Source organism: Lipophrys pholis (assembly GCF_963383615.2).
Source record: "Lipophrys pholis genome assembly, chromosome: 21".
Taxonomy (NCBI): domain Eukaryota; kingdom Metazoa; phylum Chordata; class Actinopteri; order Blenniiformes; family Blenniidae; genus Lipophrys; species Lipophrys pholis.
The window spans coordinates 4,987,029-5,006,485 of record NC_137649.1 but is presented as its reverse complement, the minus strand read 5'-3'; the positions used below and the strand labels follow the sequence as shown (position 1 = coordinate 5,006,485).

The window sequence follows — 19,457 nt, the reverse complement described above, 5'->3', positions numbered from 1 at the left end:
GGCCTGTGAATTAAGATGTGGTTAACGCCCCTGCTTTGAAATGACTGACCTGATTCAATAGAAGACAAGTTGTTACAGAATCTCTCACAATCTACGAGAGGTGTTGAAGAAAGCTCATAAGTACATTGGACAAGTGTTAAACATCTTGTTCAAGGAGGTTCTTTGATTTGCAAGTTACCCAAAACACATTGACATGGTTGTAGCACGAAAGCATGGTGGTGGCAGCATCATGCAACTCCTAAGAAGTGTCTGAAAAATATCAGTATTTTCTTTGAAATTTTTACAATTTGCTTGGTGGTTTGCCAGGATTTAGAGCCTCTTGAGGGTTTAGGGGTTTAAGTTTGGCCCACTGGCCTTATGTTTGACTCCCCTGCTTTATACTGACAACCCTGTGCTGTTCCACGGCAGAGTGATAGGTTGCTTTTAAAGTCACCTCTCCAGGCTGGTCAGGGTCAGTCCATGCCTTTAAAAGTCATAAACTTGTGTTTTTCTCCCTCAGAGGGGAAATTAAGGACACTCTCACTCTATCCAGTGTCAGACCTTTGGCACAAAACACTGTGCTTTGATTGTGAGGCAGCGTGCCACATGAAAAGCAGCCAAAGTAGATTCAAAGCTTCCTTTTTGTGAGAATAACGAGAATAGAAGAGTTTATTTCTTGCATATTTCTACAGTTGGCAGTATTCAAAAGGATTCTTCTTTCGGGGTCTGTGTGCGTCGTTAAATTAGGATTTTCATTTTCAATTAGATTCCAGCTGTGATTGAGAGCGCCGTGACAGGTTTGTTCTCGGTCAGGAGGGCCGGCGCAGCGTGGGTGTCCTGCGAACGGCGTCAAGTTGAACTCTAAAAATGTCAACACCTTCGCAGTCCTGAAGGAGAAATAAATCCCAGGGCACCCGGAACGCACCGACATGTCGATAGACTGACACGTCTCTGCACACATTGTTTCCTCAATGAGTCCTTACAACAAAACACCCGTGTAGGTTAGTTCTCATTCATCAACTCGCCCAAAAATTAGATTTTTTTTCCCCCATCAATAAAAACCCATAAAACTCAAACGGAGTAGCACGAAAACTTTCCCTTGGATCATTAAATCCCCCGTCTGAAGAATTGTCCAAATAAGTAAATTATATTTTACTGGTCTTTGCCTGTTTTTCAGTGTGAAAGGAAAATGTGGTTACCATTTCCTTCCAATTGATCAGTTCTGGGTGAGAGCCTAATTCATAACCAAGTGGATTTGGCTTGAAGCGGATGGTGTTACTCAACACAATGTCTTAAGTTATGAAAATATAACAGTTACTGATGGAATACAGAAGGAATCGAGTTGACGGTGGAGAGGGAGAGTTAGAAATGATGAAATCTTTTGCTTTTTGTGGCGCGAACAAGACAAGAATGTGCCACACAGCACAATGAAGACATTGAAAAATCATTTAGACGTGTGATTTTCACCTTAAATATCTCAAAAGTTACTTATTTTGGATAAAATCCAAATCGTGGAATCAGATATAGATGACATTACTCCTTAACTGGGACATTTCACTCTTGTTCTGCTTGACCTCTTAAGATTAGTCTCATTAGTAACTCAAGTAAAACATCAGATATTTATTCATCGGCGGCTCTTTTCACTGGAAGGTCAAAAGTCATGCTTGTGGAGGATTAATGAAAGAAAACTCCAAGTTCTGGACTCTTTAAAATTAGACCATAAACTCCCACGGTTCTAAACAAACTCCACTTTAAACCACCTGTATTAGTCAAGATCTAAGTTCTCCAGACAAAAATCCTTGGATCCTTGTCAATAGATGATTACTTTTTTAAATAGAAAATCCAGACTCTTTGAAAAAGGACAACACCCAACATTTAAACCTAATATAAAAATGGACATACACCTAAACTCTTTGAACCAGAACCTGATATTTTCTATCACTGTGAGGTTTTCTCCAATATAAACATTGACACTGAACATTTTTAACACAGACAACTTCAACAAGAATGAAACTCTTTAAGGTTTGAACTGGAAACAGACTCTTTCATCAAAGTCCTTGTTGCTCGATCAACATCAAGACATTTCGAGAAGGCAGGGCCGGTTTTTGAAACCCTGGAAAAGTTTAACACCTTTGTCAAAAATTCGGTTTCTGTCTTGTCAAGTATATTTTCTGCATCGAACTAAAGGATTGTTATTCAACTGAAAGGAAAATGATTCCTACACAGGCTGAATTTGTGGTCATCTGTTCTGTTAAATGGAACAAAGGCAAAGGAACTGCTATAACCTCAGAATGAGGCAACTTAGCAAAAGTATCTCTAATGGAGCAACAGACATTATTAAAGAAACCACAGGTTTGCTGCGATTTACTTCTGAGAGCACTGATTTCTTCTCATTGTCGGGAGATATTGAGTCTTTGCCTTTGTCTCTTTCAGCCTCAGCTGCTGCTAAAAGCTTGAAAGTGTCAGACGAGACTGAGCGCACCATGAGAGTCACCTGGACGAAAGCGCCGGGCAAGGTGGTCAACTACCGGCTGAAGTACGTCCCCAAAGAGGGAGGCAAAGAGGTGGTCCTGAAGATCCCCGCGACAGCCGCCTCCACCGTCATGAAGCGCCTGCAGCCCATGACCACGTACGACATCGTCGTTCTACCCATCTACAAGCGCGGGGAAGGAAAAGCAAGGCAAGGAGTAGGAACGACACGTACGTTGGTCCATAATTCAACCCTCTGAGAGACAGCACACTGCAGACACATCTTAACCAAGGACAGTTCAACTTCTGCTCAGTCTGGAATTATTGGTGGGATTGGATTGTTGAAACGTGAGGGGGAGTGGACCTCAGCTTTTGTCATTTCCCAACCTGGTTGCCTGTGTTTGTTCTTGAGCTGATTCTGGATAGTTTAGCTCTGCTGCTGACTGATATCAAACCTTTTGACACTTTTGTGAGGATGAAAATTGTCTCTAGTTAGATCAGGGATGTCAAACTCATTTTACGCTGATGTAGAAAGCAATTTGATCTCAAGTGGGCCGTATTGGTAAATACTTACATTATAATCTCTAAACCACTACCTTTAATGAACTATCCTTTTAAAGCACACCACAAACCTGAAAATGGAAAATTCCACTATTTACTTCTTCAAACACATAAAACAGTTGATCACACAAAGCTGGAACTCATAAATATAGTCGGCTAGTTCACATTATAATCAGAATAACTTAACATTTCTAAATCTGTGTAGTAATCCTGATCACCTGAACTGACTCGCCACATAATTCAGACCAAAGTGCACCCCTGGTGGTCAAATAAATACATTGCAGTTAATGTCACAATTCCTAACAGCTGGCAAAATGTATTATATTGAACTCTGGTGGGCCGGTTCTGGCACACGGGCAGTGTATTTGATTTGACGCCCCTGTTGTAGATGCAAACAATTTGAAAAGTTTGATATTTCAAATTGTTAAACATGAAATTCCCTTCTGTGCTTCTGCGAGGGATGAATCTGAAAGTTTCTGAAGGAAAAGAAAATAATTGTAATGTAAAGGGAATTTCTTTATTTCTTAAATGAGCCCGACACAAGATGAGAAAACAAATGACTGAATCTGCTTCTGAGTTTGAAGGAAGGAATGATTTCCTTGAAGGGGCTGGAGTGCTTACCTCCGTACGTTCCCCTCTGAGTCCTCGGTATTGCAAAAGAAATGGAAAAAAAGATCTGGCTTGTTTGACAGTTTTGTCACTCATTACAAGAGAAACAATAGCACAAGTCATTCTGTGTTGGAAACAAACGAGATCCTTTGGGCCAAGTTTCAGATTTTTTTTTCTTCTCTTGTCCCGCCAAAAAAAACTGACGTCGAGGTCAAACAACTTGTGAGGATGAATCTCTCACACTAAAGGTGCTGCTGCACCTTCTCAACACTGAAGTCTTATTATTATTATTATTATTATTATTATTATTATTATTATTATTATTATTATTATTATTATTATTATTATTATTATTATTATCATTATCATTATCATTATCATTATTTTTTTTATTATTGATATTATTATTATTATTATACTAACACACGGCATGACACTGGGCTTCTGATTGAGCCACACCAGGTTTAAGGAATTGTATTATGGACTAATGACAAACTGGCTTGAATGTAGTTTGGTTCATCTTAAAAAAAACTTTGCCAAGAGTCACAGTTCTATTAGTTTTTGTTCTGGAAATGTTTCGTTTTTTTTAGTTTTTTTTCAAATGCCCGCTATTTCTTTTCAATTACAGTGTCGCCCTACAAGTCTCCCAGGAACCTCCAGACATCAGAGCCGGCTAAGAGCAGTTTCCGAGTCTCCTGGGATCCGGCGCCAGGGAACGTTAAGGGATACAAAGTGACTTTTCACCCCACGGAGGATGACGTTGATCTGGGCGAGCTCCAGGTTGGACCTTACGATAACACGGTCGTTCTGGAGGAACTCAGGTAAGCTTTAGAGTTTCTTAACTATTCGCTACATTTTCAGTGACGAGACACAAACGTGTGAGGGAAGGAGAAAGGTACTGAGCAAGAAACGAAACAGGAACAAGTTAGAAACTCACAAGAGTTGCAATTTCACTCATTTCTATTAAAATGGGGTCGGAGCTTTTCCGAAAAGTTCCATCTTGAAAGAGGTTTTTTTTTTTCAAAAAGCTGGTTATCCAGTGACTCCGAGCTCCGGTTTTGTGTGAACAGACGCCTAAAGCGCTTCAAAAGTTTTGCATTTTCGCTTGAAAACACTGCCGTGTAAACGGTGCCTGAGTCAGTCAGATCCCTTGCTACAGGTGGATAAATACAGGTGGAAGCAGCATTTAAGAAATGTTTCAAAAAACTCATAAGGAGGCTTCCTGTGTGAACTTGTTAGGCCTCTTGAACTTTTTTCCTGCAGTCGCCGGTACAGAGACCTGTCTCGTCACCACCTTTGGAAGGAACCAGCCGCCCATGACAGACTGTTGCAGAAATCTGTTGATCATAAAATCTCCTGGCGTTGGTTCATGTGGTTTCCCTCTTCACCTCAGGGCGGGAACAAAGTACTCCGTTGCAGTGTTTGGGATGTTTGATGGAGGGGAGAGTTTGCCTCTCGCGGGAGAGGAAAAGACGACGCTCACCGAGGATCCCGAGCCTCCCGCCATCGCTCCTTCGGGTAAACGCCGACAGCTCTCGTCACACCACACGTCTCAAAGAGCAGGCCTGCAGACCAGACGCCCGCCTCAAGGCGTTGCCCGTATCGTCGCCAGCATGTAGAATTTTTCACCGTGGAAAGATCTTTATGTTATTTCGACGTTCACGGGGCCAAAAATAGATTAGGGTGAATGAGCTTTAGTGTGTGAAGTGAGGCTGAAACCCGTGCTAAGAGTTAACGCTTCCATATATGAAGTGGCCTGTTTGACCCGTTCCCTGATCTCTCCTACCAGTTAGACGTTTGACTGCATTGAGACAAACACAAATCTTCGTTCCCCCTGACTTTGGTGTCTGCCGACCAAATGTGTCTCTAGTCGTGCAAAGGTGGATATTTTCTCCTTTTTACACCGTCTGAAGTGTGGACCGAGGGTCTGTTTGTAATTATGGATGTGGATCTGGAAGGTTAGCCGCCTCTGGCGTGTATGCAGCTTGGAAAAATGTTATGGTTCTCATACACCCCTGAGGAGGTGCCGACCCCAGGGCAGGAATTCCTCCCCTAATGGAGAACTGACACGGTGACCGACTGCCCACCAAGAGGGGGAAGCAGGCCCGGGAGGTTCCTCTCTGAGATCCTCACCGCAGTCGGCTTCATGAGAAGGCTTTAATCCAGACTTTGTGACAGGTCCATATGGTCTGGCAGAGCTGCTTTGAGATGGCCTTCATATGCTGGAAAAATGTGATTTTTCTGCAGCCTGTTAAATTCTGGATTCATTTTCAAAACTCTCTCCTTTATACAAAGTGTGAATGGCTCGTCAAAGGAAGGGAACAGCCTGCTGTAATTTACATTTGCTGATTGATTTAAATGATGTCAGTCTATAGACTCCAGTAGAAATGAGGCCCATATGAGGCACATAATACACCAGCAGTCATTTGTAAATTCATTACTTACTAAGTGGAGTTTTATAAGTGACTAAGGCAGGGGTGTTCAACATAAGGCCTGTGGGCCATAACTGGCCGGCAAGAGGCTCCAATCCGGCCAAACCACCAAGCAGATGGTGAAGATTTCAAAGAAAATATAAATTATTTTAACAAAATTCGAAAGAGTAGTGACACAACACAACACTGAGACTCGAGCCGAGATATCAGTGACCCTGCCATGAAAGATAGAAAACCTCAAAGTCATGCTGTCAGGGCAAGTTTGTAAAAAACACCCATAATGCAACAACTATGGGAGAAGTTTTCTGGACAGTTCACTGTATTCTGCACCAGAAGGTTTCATTAAAATCGACCGTATGTTAAGATTGGAGTAAGTTTTAGTAGTAATTATTTGGTTTTGGCAAAAATATAGACATTTTCATCACTTATACTCTGCACCATAAAAAATAAAAACTTTTCAAATTTAAATTTAAAGATTATTATCACACTATTTTACCAGTCCGGCCCACTCAAGATGAAATGTGGCTCTGAACTAAAGTGTGTCTGACACCCCTGGTCCAAGCTATCCCACCAAATACACTTTTGACAGTAAATGCATTTGAAACTGATTACTATTATGAAATTTATAACACACAGTTAGTGAGTGAAATTTGAAAAAAAAAAAACAGCTCTGGGACTATTTCACTAAACTCCGGAAGAGCACCTCATTAATCTTGGACTGACCTTGTCCTCCTGACAAGCAACGTATCCCACTGTGAGTAGCCGTAGCGTTAGCTTGTTGCAGTATAACGGGCAGTATAACTGTCAAACAAAAACGTCTGAACTGAAATAACTCACAGGTGGCAGAAAGGAAACAAACTCACTCTTCGACTGTTTTCTATATGACAAAAGTAGCCTCGAAACCTCCGAAAATTGTTGCTTTGTTGATTTGCACATTTGGCAAACAGGAGTCGAAGAACGAAAAACTACTACCAGCGAACATAGTCGAGACATCTGCTTTACTCCAGTGTCAGATTTCTGTAAAAATTCAATTCTGGTTGAAATCGTGGAGATTTCGCGGTCGTATTTTGCGATCATTGGGGTCGGAGGCTTCGGCAGCTACTGATCCGACCTTGAAAACATCGGGACACATGCTTTGATTTGCACCTCACACTCATTCTGAGCTGCACATTTATTCTCTGGTCGTCTGCAGCCCATTAGCAGGCTGTGTTTATGACATCTGTTTTCATTGACGGACGTCGGACTGACACATGAGCTTGTTGTTTACCGCAACACTGCTGCTGGCGTCTGTTTCTGCAGCCTGCTGAAGAGTAACCGAGTTGAAAGCTGATTGTCTCCTAACGTCTTCGTAATTGCACATCAAGGGTTCCGCTTTTCTTTTCTTTTTCTTTTTTTTTTTTTAATCCCTGGGCGTGTCGTCCTAAAAACGAGGACACGCGTCCATTTTTCACTCCTACAGGTGCCTGGAGCAGGAATGTGTGCAGTAACAGTGGGGAGCAGCAGGCGTCGTATATCAGTGTCACAGTCGCTGCCTCCTGCTGGTGGAGGGTCAGCCAGGAGAGACCACAGGGCTGATTCACTGACGGATCATAAACAACATTAAAAAAAGTCCCTGAACGTCTCGCTGTGCTTGGAAGAGAGAAATCCTGACGAGAGCAGTCAATCCAGATGTGACAGCTGTTACACAATCTGTTACCAGTGTGAATTATTTGTGTTACGTAATGCTGTGTAAAGCTCTCCGCTGTGTAAACATCTTGTGATTGTTCTGTGGCGTTCTCTTGCCTCCTCTTCTTTCCTCTCACACTCTTCTTTACCCCCCCCCCCCCCCCCCCCCCCCCACACACACACACACACACACACGCCGAACGCCTCGTAGCCGCCGCCACGCTAACCACCTCCGCCACGCTAACTTGCTGGCGTTTCTTCCTGCCGCAGACACTATGTGTAAGACCTCAGCCAAGGCTGATATTGTGCTGCTGGTGGACGGATCCTGGAGCATCGGACGCATCAACTTCAAGACCATCCGCAACTTCATCGGACGCATGGTCAGCGTGTTCAACATCGGGCCTGAAGCAGTCCAGATCGGTAACATTCTGTCTGCACTGTGACGACACCACCACCACCACAACAGCAACAACAACAACAACAACACCATTACCACCACCACGACAGCAACACCATCACCATCACCACCACCACCACTACAACAACAACAACAATAACAATAACACCATTACCACCACCACCACCACAACAGCAACAATCACCACCACCACCACCACTACAACAACAACACCATCACCACCACCACAACAGCAACAACACCATCACCACCACCACTACAACAACAACACCATCACCACCACCACAACAGCAACAACACCATCACCACCACCACTACAACAACAACACCATCACCACAACCACAACAGCAACAACAAAAACAACAACAACAAAAACAACACCACCACCACCACCACCACCACCACCACAACAGCAACAATCACCACCACCACCACAACAGCAACAACAACAACAACAATAACACCATTACCACCACCACCACCACCACCACCACCACAACAGCAACAATCACCACCACCACCACTACAACACCATCACCATCACCACCACAACAGCAACAACACCATCACCACTACCACAACAACAACAACAACATCACCACCATCACCACAACAACAACAACACCATCACCACCACAACAGCAACAACACCATCACCACTACCACAACAACAACAACACCATCACCACCAACCAACACCAACACAACCACCACCACCACCACCACCACCACCACCACAACAACAACATAAACTTAATCATTATACATATAGACTTTTCTGTTTTGTTTTACTGTCCATTTTCTATTGCATTGTTGCTGGATGATTCATTTTGTTGAGGGGTTATTCTCAAAAGAATCAATAAAATCTAATCTAATCTAATCTTCTCTAGTCTAGTCTAGTCTAATCTAATCCACAGAGCCAATCAGTGCCCTAGATCTTTTCACAACAACCCCATTAACATTTCTCAGATAAAATATACATTTTACAGTTAAGTGATATTTAATTCAATAAATTAAGTGATTTCATATTTCTTCACTCTCATGAATTGAATATCTAGTTCTTGTAGCTTTGTCTGTAAAGAGGAATTTTGATTAAATCCTTGTTGGTGAGTTATTATTTAGTAGTTAAGAAACAACCAAACAGGTGTTCAACAATTCCCACCTCAAAGTTGTGACCAACAAACAAAACAAACGAAGAGACGGATGGACGGACAAATGACTAAATAAATGAATGAATATATGTATTTCATATATATGTCTTTACCGGTGACATCATTTCAGTCATCATGGTGGGATTCCTTCACATCTGTCCAATGGAAGCTAATCATAGAAATACATGTGTTACACATCACCAGGACAAATTTGATCCACCTTTAATGAAATGTGTAAACTGTCATGACAGACTCTGTCTCCTTTGCCTCCTTCTGATTTGTGTTTCATGTGTTTCTTTGGCTCAACTTCATAGATTCATTTTTTAAAAAGTCCTTCTTCCTCTGCAGGTCTGGCTCAGTACAGCGGAGACCCGAAGGTCGAGTGGCACCTGAACGCTCACCCGACCAAAGAGTCTCTCCTGAAAGCCGTGGAGAGCCTGCCCTATAAAGGAGGAAACACCATGACAGGTGATCACTGTACCTCAGTGTGTGAATCAGATCTGAATATATCAGCTGAATGCGAGATGAGAACCGTTGGATAACGCTCACTTGTAGAATGAAAAGTAAAATCTACTGGCAGATCTCAAGGTCTTTTCCCGTGTTTTGTTCCTTATGAAGAGAACGTCTGGATTTATTCTCATTTTAATTGTTAAAAAATGAACTGACCGACCAACCTACCCACCAACTGGCCACCTGGCTGACCAAAAAAATCAACCAACTAACCAACCAAGCAACTAATCATCCAACTGACCAACCAACTAACATAAACGTTAAAGCTAAAAGTCGCATATTTGACAACTAGAGCTCATTTAGAGTGATTGAACTTGTGAGTTAAATCAAGAAAGTCATTCAAACTTTTTTATCCATCTTAATCTAATAGACTCTGTGTCTGTCTGAAATCATAATATTTTGAAACAAGCTTTATGCGACTGTTTCACTCTGATGTGTGCAGGAATGGCTCTGAACTTCATCCTCGAGAACTATTTCAAGCTCAACGTGGGAATGCGTCCGAATTCTCGTAAAATCGGCGTCCTGATCACCGACGGAAAGTCTCAGGATGAAGTCGTCTTCAACTCACAGAACCTGAGAGACAACAACATCGAGCTCTATGCCATCGGTGAGTTAGCGGCTGTGTTCGACGCGCTTGAGGAGGGGAACCCAAAGTATGATCTGCAGCTCGTGAAACTCTGTTTCTACCTCTCAGGTGTGAAGAACGCCGACGAGAACGAGCTGAGGTCCATCGCCACGGACCCCGACGATATCCACATGTACAACGTCAACGACTTCAAGTTCCTGCTGGACATCGTCGACGACCTCACGGTCAACCTGTGCAACAGCGTGAAGGGTTCAGGTAGGAGAAGAGCGTCGTGGTCAAACCGGTACCAGAATCAGCTCCGAGCTGACCGTTGGGCCATTACGTTACATTCATCGAGGTCATTCAGTCTCCGTGTACACGACAACGTCTCAAGTGAAAAGGCCTCATATTTGCGTTTCCGAAACGTTTTCCATTTTCACTTGAAAATGTTGTGGAGTAAACGGGATCCAAAAGAAACGGTGGGATTTCACCCTCCTTTTAGAGCCACACACACACACAAAGCTCAATTTGGAGCAATCGATTGAACCAATAAGTATGACGGCACAGAGAGAACATCCAAACTCCACAACAATCGGATCCAGAATCAACCGCAGGTCTATTTTGTAATGCAACTGTGCGAACCCCCATATTACCGTGGCTTCGTCAGGTCACCACAGTTAACCAGCCAATCCCCTACCTGGGGAAAATCCATGGAAACGCTGGATTACGCAAACCTCCAAACCCATGTCTTCTTGCTGTAAGGCCACTGTACTTACCTCCACAACATCTACAAGTGTGAACACACCCTAGGTCTCCTTCTCATTCCAAAATATCCAAGATGAACTCGGTTCCTGCCCGCGGCTGAATGTGCAGCCCGCTCTTTACATACCAGCGAGTCAGATTTACACCTCGCAGCAATCGGCCGTACTGGAGGTCAAATGAGAAACGTTGCAGCTTCACAAAGTCTTGCTTTTCCGGAATTTACAAAACCATAGTTTTTAAAGACTGACGACCATAAATTTCTTAAGGGTTTTACTACCGGCTTTCAGAGGGTTTTACAGGTGCTGCGGGGCGTGGACGGTGCCCTGCTTATGAAAGACGACGTAAAGTTAGAAAATATGAGTGAAGTCACACTTGCGCCCAGTTCGCCTGATGAAACTAACGATTTTCGACAAGTTGAAGGCTGAAATGATGCAGAACGTTTTATGACTTACACTGAAAAAAAGAAAAAAAAAAATCAAAAAGCAGAAGATGAGCTTGAGCGGGCAGCAGCAGATAAAAGTGAGATGGATTTGCAGCCATTATTTGACGCAATTCTCTCTGACATTCTCAATTATGTCAGACCATCAAAGGATGCTCTCGTGGAAACTTTCATCTTGGAAGTTCTGTCCATCTATAAATCAGTCTTAAAAGGAAACCCCCCCCCCCCAAAAAAAAAATAAAAAAGGATTTACAGCACGCTCAGAGAAAAACAGACTTTAAGTGAAGCCTTTCAGACAGCAGCCGGGGCAGATTTGTGGCGGCAGGGTTCACCGTGTGATATGCTCGACTTGTTGGATCGTATTCAGGGTCGTCCCGTTTGTCACGTTCGCAGATGGCGACGAACTGGAGGCGCCGAGCGGACTGGTGACCTCGGAGGTGACCCACCGCTCCTTCCGTGCCACCTGGACGGCGCCTGGCGGCCCCGTGGAGAAGTACCGCGTTGTGTACGGGGTGGCTTCTGGAGGACCCACCCAGGAGGTGAGCCCAAGCTTCTCTCGGTCACCAGATCAAGAGCCACTAAAGTATGACCACAGATGATTGATATGACCGAAGCAGACAAATGTGATAACTTTTAGATTTCAGTGAATTTGTCATTAGCCGGGGTGATTAAAGCCCCCGGTGGTCAGTATCTACCAAATGAGGCCTCGTTTACACGACGATGTTTCCAGTAAAAACGCTTCATTTTTGCATTTTCCTTTCCGAAAAGTTTTACTTTTACACGACAATGTTTAGAAAACAATGCCTGTTTACACAGAAATGGCAAAAACACTGTAAACAATGTAGTTAGCATGCCTGGCTGCAAATTGATGCCATTTCTTTTTTTTTTTTTAAAGGAACCACACACACGTGTGTGCAGAGAATAATACGCTATAAACATTAACGTTGGCGAGGACACAGATATGCGTATGGACAGATTACATTGTTGTCCATCTATTTGCACGTGTACAGAACAAATGTTTACTCCGGCCGTGGTGCACATGTGCAGCAGCCGCATTTCTGTTGTTTCCATGGAGATGGAAACAGAGCATTTTCCGAAAGTTCCACCTTTGAGCCGTTTGCAACTTTTTGAAAACGGACATCCGTTACACACCGACAGTTTTGGGTTTTTGCTTGAAAACATCTTGTGAGAAGCAGTGAACCAGTGGCAGGGTCCTGCTCAAGCTGAAAAGTGTGACCTTATGTTCTGCTGAGAAACTCTGGCTTCTGCTATTAAAGTGGAAAGATGCAGCTGACGGCCTCTTTCAGTGGAACAATGACCCCTGATATGAAGCCAAAAATGGTTCAGATAAGGATTGAGACGTGCTGGACAAACAGGTGGGATCTGTGGTGGCAGCACCTCACGATTTCAACTCCCCCAAAGGATCTAATGCTAATGTGTTGGTGGCAGACGCCACAGCGGCCTCCACTCCTTGACGAGTCGAAGCAGCTCTGCCAGCTAAAGACCTACGTAATGTCAGGCAGATGGTCATAATGTTGTGGCTGACTCATACAGTTCAACTATACCTTTTACCTCCGAAGACACAAACTAACTTGTTATTGTGGTTTTTAGAAAACCCAAAATAGGTCCTCGGAGGTAAGACAGTGGTGTCCAGGCGTGGTCTTGTAGGGTCTTAGGTCTGCGTGGTTTTAACATCAAATCTCCTTTGAGTCGGCCATGATGGAGCAGGGAAACATCGGATTTATGGAGCTGAATTTTAACCATATTTCCCAGCTTTGTTCAGCAAGAGATCTTTAAAAGCCCTTTAAATTCCTGTGGTCAGTAAAGAAAAACCCAGAGCTACTACTTATTTATCCTGTAAATATGCAATAAAATATCTGCAATCCACCCCATTTGAATACATTATTAAGTTTTCTTTGAGACAATGGAGCAAAAAAAAAAGTCTGTTTTATATGAAGTGCTGGTTTGATCATTGAGGTTTGAGATCTGTCTTCGTTTGTGGCTCCAACTTTAAGTGATCCGGAGACTAGAATATAATTGGTGCATTTTACCAAATGTTAACCATGTGTCGGTGTTGGATATGACTCTGAATATTAAACAGCCCCCTTTTGCCTATTCATTCCCTCAGACCAGCGGTTTCCAAACCTTTGCCTCTCTGAAAGATTGCAGCCCCTCTCTCTGTTCCCTGACTTTGCCAGGACATTACAGTGAAGCCAAACTCTGATGGCCTCCCCCCGCCAATGTACGAAAGCAATGACTTCTGAGGCAGCTTACCAACATGGCACCAAGGCTGTCCCAGACCCAAGGTCGGACAAACGTCTGCCTTCGAAGCCATGCAAAACGAAACAGATGAGCCTTTTGCCTTTTTGCATTTGAAAACTGTGAGATTTTCATCTTGGTCACAGGAAACAAACCTACATCTCCCCACCTGTTGTCTAATCGTGTCTGTTCTGCTGAATCTCACACACAGAAACTCCTCTGAGTGTTTGCAGATCTCACACTCTTGGCATTTAGTCAAAACCCTGGTCTGCTGTTGGGGTTGAAATCAGGAGAGTTCAGTTTAGTTTACATTCAGCCTCCTTGCAGTAACCTCTTTAAAACCAAAGCTCAGGTCATTTTCCATCCGTTGTGCTTTTATTGGCCCTTGTCATGTGCAGACTGTGTGACTATAATCCAGCTTGAATGAAATCAAGCAGAGTTTCCACTGGATCTTCTTAATTTAGACCTCACACCAGGCCGAGACACAGTACAGCTTCTTCTTCTTCTTCTTCTTCTTCTTCTTCTTCTTCTTCTTCTTCTTCTTCTTCTTCTTCTTCTTCTTCTTCTTCTTCTTCTTCTTCTTCTTCTTCTTCTTCTTCTTCTTCTTCCTCTTCCTCTTCCTCTTCTTCTAAGTGTTTAGATCGGTGTGCAGATCCTGCATGGACACGGGAACCAGAGATATATGATATTTAGATACTGAGTGTGTAGCACAGCTCTTATCTGCTGTGATTCATCGCATGTGTGACCAGTAAGTGAATTTCAAAAAGATGCTTCTGGAGCGAAAGAGCAGACATGAGGACATTAAATAGTCCCAGCAGATATTGGATCATGTAGTAAAGTGGGTGTTTTGAATTTATTTTAAGGTCATAAGCTCACTTGTAGAAGGGGGGGGGCTGTTTGGAAGAATTCACTTAGTATTAACAATAAACATTTGAATATATAACTATATCATGTGATCATATGAGCCAATATATTTGTTGCATATAAATAGCAATTCCTCTGAGATTAAGTGATCTTTAAAAAAATTTTTTAATTCATACCATTAATGCAAATTCATGTACTTAGCAGGAGATAGATTCCAGTCTTGGTAAGATGGACGAGGCTTTAGTTTAGGAAGCTTATCCACATGTATGGTAAATAGGAAGTTATTATGTACATTACAGTTTGTAAAGTTAACACACATGTTGCTGTTCATAAATTTGACATGTGCATTACAGCTAGTAAAGTTAACACGTATTTTAAAAGAAGTAGATCAGGTAAAAAATTATCCAGAATAAATAATTGTTGGTCCAATCCCCAAGCCTTTACACTCACTCAGTGACGTATGTTTTGCTGTGTGAACGTTCTGGTCAGTTCCTTCTTTTTCTATATAACCTGAACCTGAAGTCTTTTTTCCTGCTTTTAATTTCTCCAAACACGGACCTGTCCGTCCATTCAGTGGTTAACATTGTGCCGGTAGGTCGAGCATCATAGTCAAAATATTGTTTCTCTAGAGCTCATATATCTACGTTATGTCCATAACGACAACTTAGATCAAATAACAGGCTTCTTGTCTTGCATTTATGGAGATTAGTTGTCAGACAGTGACGCTTCTTGCTCATCCTTCAGGTTAAAGTTCCTCCAGGTGCCTCTTTACCTTGCAAACACTTCAGTAACTTTAGACAGAAACATGAAGGTTAAGTAGGTTCTCAACTCCCATCAGTAAAATCCTCCACTTTGTGTTTCTACTTCTAAACAAGTTTTATGTCCCGGGGTCGTTAAATGGACGAGCGTTTTCCGATTTTCAACAAAGTAAATGTACAGGGATATAAATTACATCCAGAAGTATTTAAAAACCTGCAACCTTCTCGTTTCAGTTTAGTACGTTGAGGTTGGACCTTTTTGCACATCCTCTTACATTTACAGCATGTTCAAATCCACTTTTGTTTTTTCTTTGTTTTTTTAATGTGGTGTGCATAGTTGAGTGCACAAGGGTTTCGCTTAGTGCTGTAATTACTTGGAGGCTGGTTTTGATGTAGAGTCTGATAAGGTTTACTTTCATTCATACTTTTCCACAATTTAGAATCTTTTTATCTTCCCTGCTGCTTGTACATGTGGGAGTTGTTGGAGGTTTTCTGGCTCTTTCATGCAAACCTGGACAATGTTTAACCATTTATGGGGCAAGTAACCAGATATTGTCCTGCCCAGGTTTTTCTTGTTTCTTTAGTTAACGCGATTACAGAATAAATTACTTTTCTCATGAAACAGAAAACTTTGGCTTAAATAATAGGCGTACACAGACATTCTAGTGGCCAGACGACCAACTCGGGTTGTTATTACAGCGACTGTCAAAATAAAACTACCAAATCCAGGAGAATCTGGACTGAGAGTCATGACACGACGGAGGAAACTTTGTTCTCATTGTCCAGCTACTGAGCATGTGCAGAACAACTAGTTACTACGCCCGTGGTACGCATGCGCAGTAACAGCATCCCATAAAAGTAGTGTTTTCCCTGTTTCATTGGAGATCGAGTTGGAGCATTTTCGAATAGTTGTGTTTTCAGTGACTCCAAGCACTGGTGTCGAGTAAACAGACCCTCAAAATGCAAAACAAAAGTTTTTGTGTTTTCACTTGAAAAACCTGTTGCTTAAACGGGGCCTTAGACTGACAGCAAAAAACTCATTAACAAAGAAAAACTGGCTTGAAAAATTGTTTTGAATTTTTCGATTCATGAAATGTTTCAAGGAGTGCCTTCGAAAGCGGTTGAGATGACTGTTGCCTTTGACACTGTATTAAATCTGAAATCTCATTGAGGGAGTGGAATCACCAAGCAGTAGTGAAAGTGACAGCCGGAGGAGTTTTACTGTACCTCCATCATCCATTCATTTGCTGTCATGGCTTCAGCCAAACTCAGGTGTATGAAAATTGAATTGGTCAGAAAACGTCAACATACTCCAGTATTTACTGAACATTTTGAAATCATCGCTCTTGGTCTCTTTGTATCCTGATGGTTTGTGTCTCAATTTAGTAAATCTTCTTGCAGGTATCATGAATAATAAATTCCAGTTCAGATCAAACTCTAAACATTATTATTTCTTCTGGACAAAGGCTCAACTTACAGTGATTGATGACAGATGGAACTGACTTGATAAGAGGAGGATTCTTTTATCCAGAATCCAAATCCAGATCTCAAAAGTGAATAAACCTCCTTGCATTTGTTTATCCTTTCTGTGCCGGTTGAGATTTTCCAGCACAATAGTGGGAGAATTTGACGCCATTCAGAGGGCCAAGTTGGACGTTCAGCAGCATTCCTACTGGTCCACGAACGCAACACAACAGTTTCAACTTAACAGACTGTAATCAGCTGAAGGTGAACTTTTTGAGAGCTGGAGTGTTACCAAACACTGACTTAAACACCCGCCATATTACCTATCCAGCTGAAATCGTCTAAACAGACAAACCGTCCATTCCCGCTGTGTCCAAATTTTGAAATTGGTAGTTTTTTTTTACCTATCATTTTGTTCAGTGAAACTGAAGCCTGGAAAAACCCAAGGTTTCATTAAGCGCCTGCTTACTGGAGGAGGATTTCCTTATTCACCCTGAACACATTCAAAACCCCTGGCAGCAACGTGAGCGATAGCCATCTTTTAGTAACATTAGCTTTTATCCACATTAGCTTTGATTAGCATTAGTTGCCTCATATCAAAGCGAAGCTGCTGTTGATATGTTGGTGGTTTATCTCAGCTGCTTTGTGGCCTGACTGTTTGTTGTTGTCAGGAGTTTATGAATCCAGTCCTTGAAAGATTCATTAACATCCAGATTTTCACAGAACAGCGCAATACTTTTTTTTCTCTAGTTACTAGTTACTTTTTTGGAGGGGCCAGTGATGAGTAAAATAATTCTACTGCTTGGTTTTAATTGTCTCAACTCCATCTGTTAAATGTTACAAAGAGTTCCAAATAACTAAAGCCCTGTTTTTGCAACATTTTTAAGGTAAAACTCAAAACCTCTGTTGTGTTTTGGGTGTCCTTTTACACAGGAATGATGATCGGAGCCACTGAGAATGCAACTTTTTGAAAACGCTCCGACTCCGGCTCCATGTAAATGGAGGAAAATGCAACTTTTTGAAATGCAACAGCACTCACTAGTGGCCTAACATGAAAACTACATCATTTTCAGAATTTTTCCCATTTTCGTGTGAATGAACATAATTTTCAAAACTTTGTCGTGTAAATACAAAACTTTTCAGAAACAGAAATGCAATAACGGTGTATTTTTACTTTAAGAAGTATAATACTTTATTAATCCCCTGAGGGAAATTTCTTCGACAAATTGACCCATCGGTTGGCAACCACACCGAGCAGCGCTCAGGGGGAACAGGTGGAGGCCCAGGTTTTGCTCAGGGAGCCCTGGTGCATGTTTTTTGGACTGTGAGGGAAACCGGAATATCAGGAGGAAGCCCATGCACACACAGGGAGAACATGCAAACTCCACCCAGAAAGGCCCTGGTTGTATTTGAACCCATGACCTTCTCGCTGTGCGGCGAGAGAGCTAACCACTGCCCCTCCAACGCGGGCCATTTTAATTGTGTAAAACAGACATATATATTCAATACATTTTAGTGACAGGAACTTGTAAAGCTACTTCAGTATTTCCTGAAAACTATTGAAACACTAATCAACTCTGCAAATCACTGATGGAAACACAGACTGCAGTATATTTGTGTGACCCTGGCTATCTGACCCGTAGAAGTTGTAGTAATCATGAATTCCCGGACCTGAAGATCGTCAGCGGCATGGTTTTGATTATACCTCTCCTCTGTCGTTCCAGCTGCTGGTCGATGGGACGGTGACGAGCGTGGTGCTGAAGGACCTGACTCCTCTGACCGAGTACCTCGTCAACGTCTACTCCGTGGAGGGCGAGCAGAGCAGCGAGCCCCTGAAGGGCACCGAGACCACCTGTAAGTCTTCCCTCTCGCGCCCTTTCAGGCTTCCTTCTGTGGGTCGACAGCTGCGATCGGAGATATCATCATCGCTGTGCGGCCTCTGAGATAAACAAGTTGAATTCTCAGCTCAGTTATTCGGTTTCACTCACGCCAATGAAACTTGTTCACCCGCCTTGCTGTCTGTCTGCTCCAGCGGGCCTGTTTGCAGGAAAGCGCTCAATACAAATAAACGCCTGGTGACACAACGCTGTGAGATGATGTCAGTCTGTTGTGAGTGGAGTTAGAGTCACAACGAGTCGTAAAGGCACCAGTTGGAGATTAGTTTGCACATAAATACATTAGAGGTACAATAACAAAAACATGAGAAAATGATAAGAATTAATAAATAGAAGCACATTTCTTTGTTGCAATGATCCTTCTTGACCATAAAACTTTTAATATTTGTTTGTGTAACAAGCAGAATTGTTGAAGAACTGTATAACACCAGTGTGTCTGGTGCATTATTGTTGATTGAAGCTGTTGTGGCTCGTTTGGTGGAGTGGGTCGTCTTCCAATCTCAAGGTTGTGTATATGTCAAAGAGTCAATGGGCAAGACGTCTTGTACCTCTGCTTCCCCACTGTAGCCCACGGTGGAGACGATCGTTTCGGTTTCTGTAATACGATCGTAATAATACGTAAGACAATCCCCATCCCGGGGCGCCGAGGCAATTGT

The 19,457-nt window shown here is 42.6% G+C and overlaps 1 protein-coding gene across 6 annotated transcripts in view; it reads left to right on the top strand.

Annotated features, from left to right (window-relative positions):
* The window catches only part of col12a1b (collagen, type XII, alpha 1b), a 143,144-nt gene that overhangs the window by 38,668 nt on the left and 85,019 nt on the right, over window positions 1–19,457 (top strand). For all 6 annotated transcript variants that reach the window (XM_080490675.1, XM_080490677.1, XM_080490676.1 and 3 more), the window contains 9 exons: window positions 2,413–2,679; window positions 4,247–4,439; window positions 5,012–5,136; window positions 7,986–8,135; window positions 9,634–9,753; window positions 10,238–10,402; window positions 10,490–10,636; window positions 11,955–12,100; window positions 18,631–18,760. In XM_080490675.1, the coding sequence (XP_080346801.1) occupies window positions 2,413–2,679; window positions 4,247–4,439; window positions 5,012–5,136; window positions 7,986–8,135; window positions 9,634–9,753; window positions 10,238–10,402; window positions 10,490–10,636; window positions 11,955–12,100; window positions 18,631–18,760 (1,443 nt within the window). The remainder of the gene's footprint in view (window positions 1–2,412; window positions 2,680–4,246; window positions 4,440–5,011; window positions 5,137–7,985; window positions 8,136–9,633; window positions 9,754–10,237; window positions 10,403–10,489; window positions 10,637–11,954; window positions 12,101–18,630; window positions 18,761–19,457) is intronic.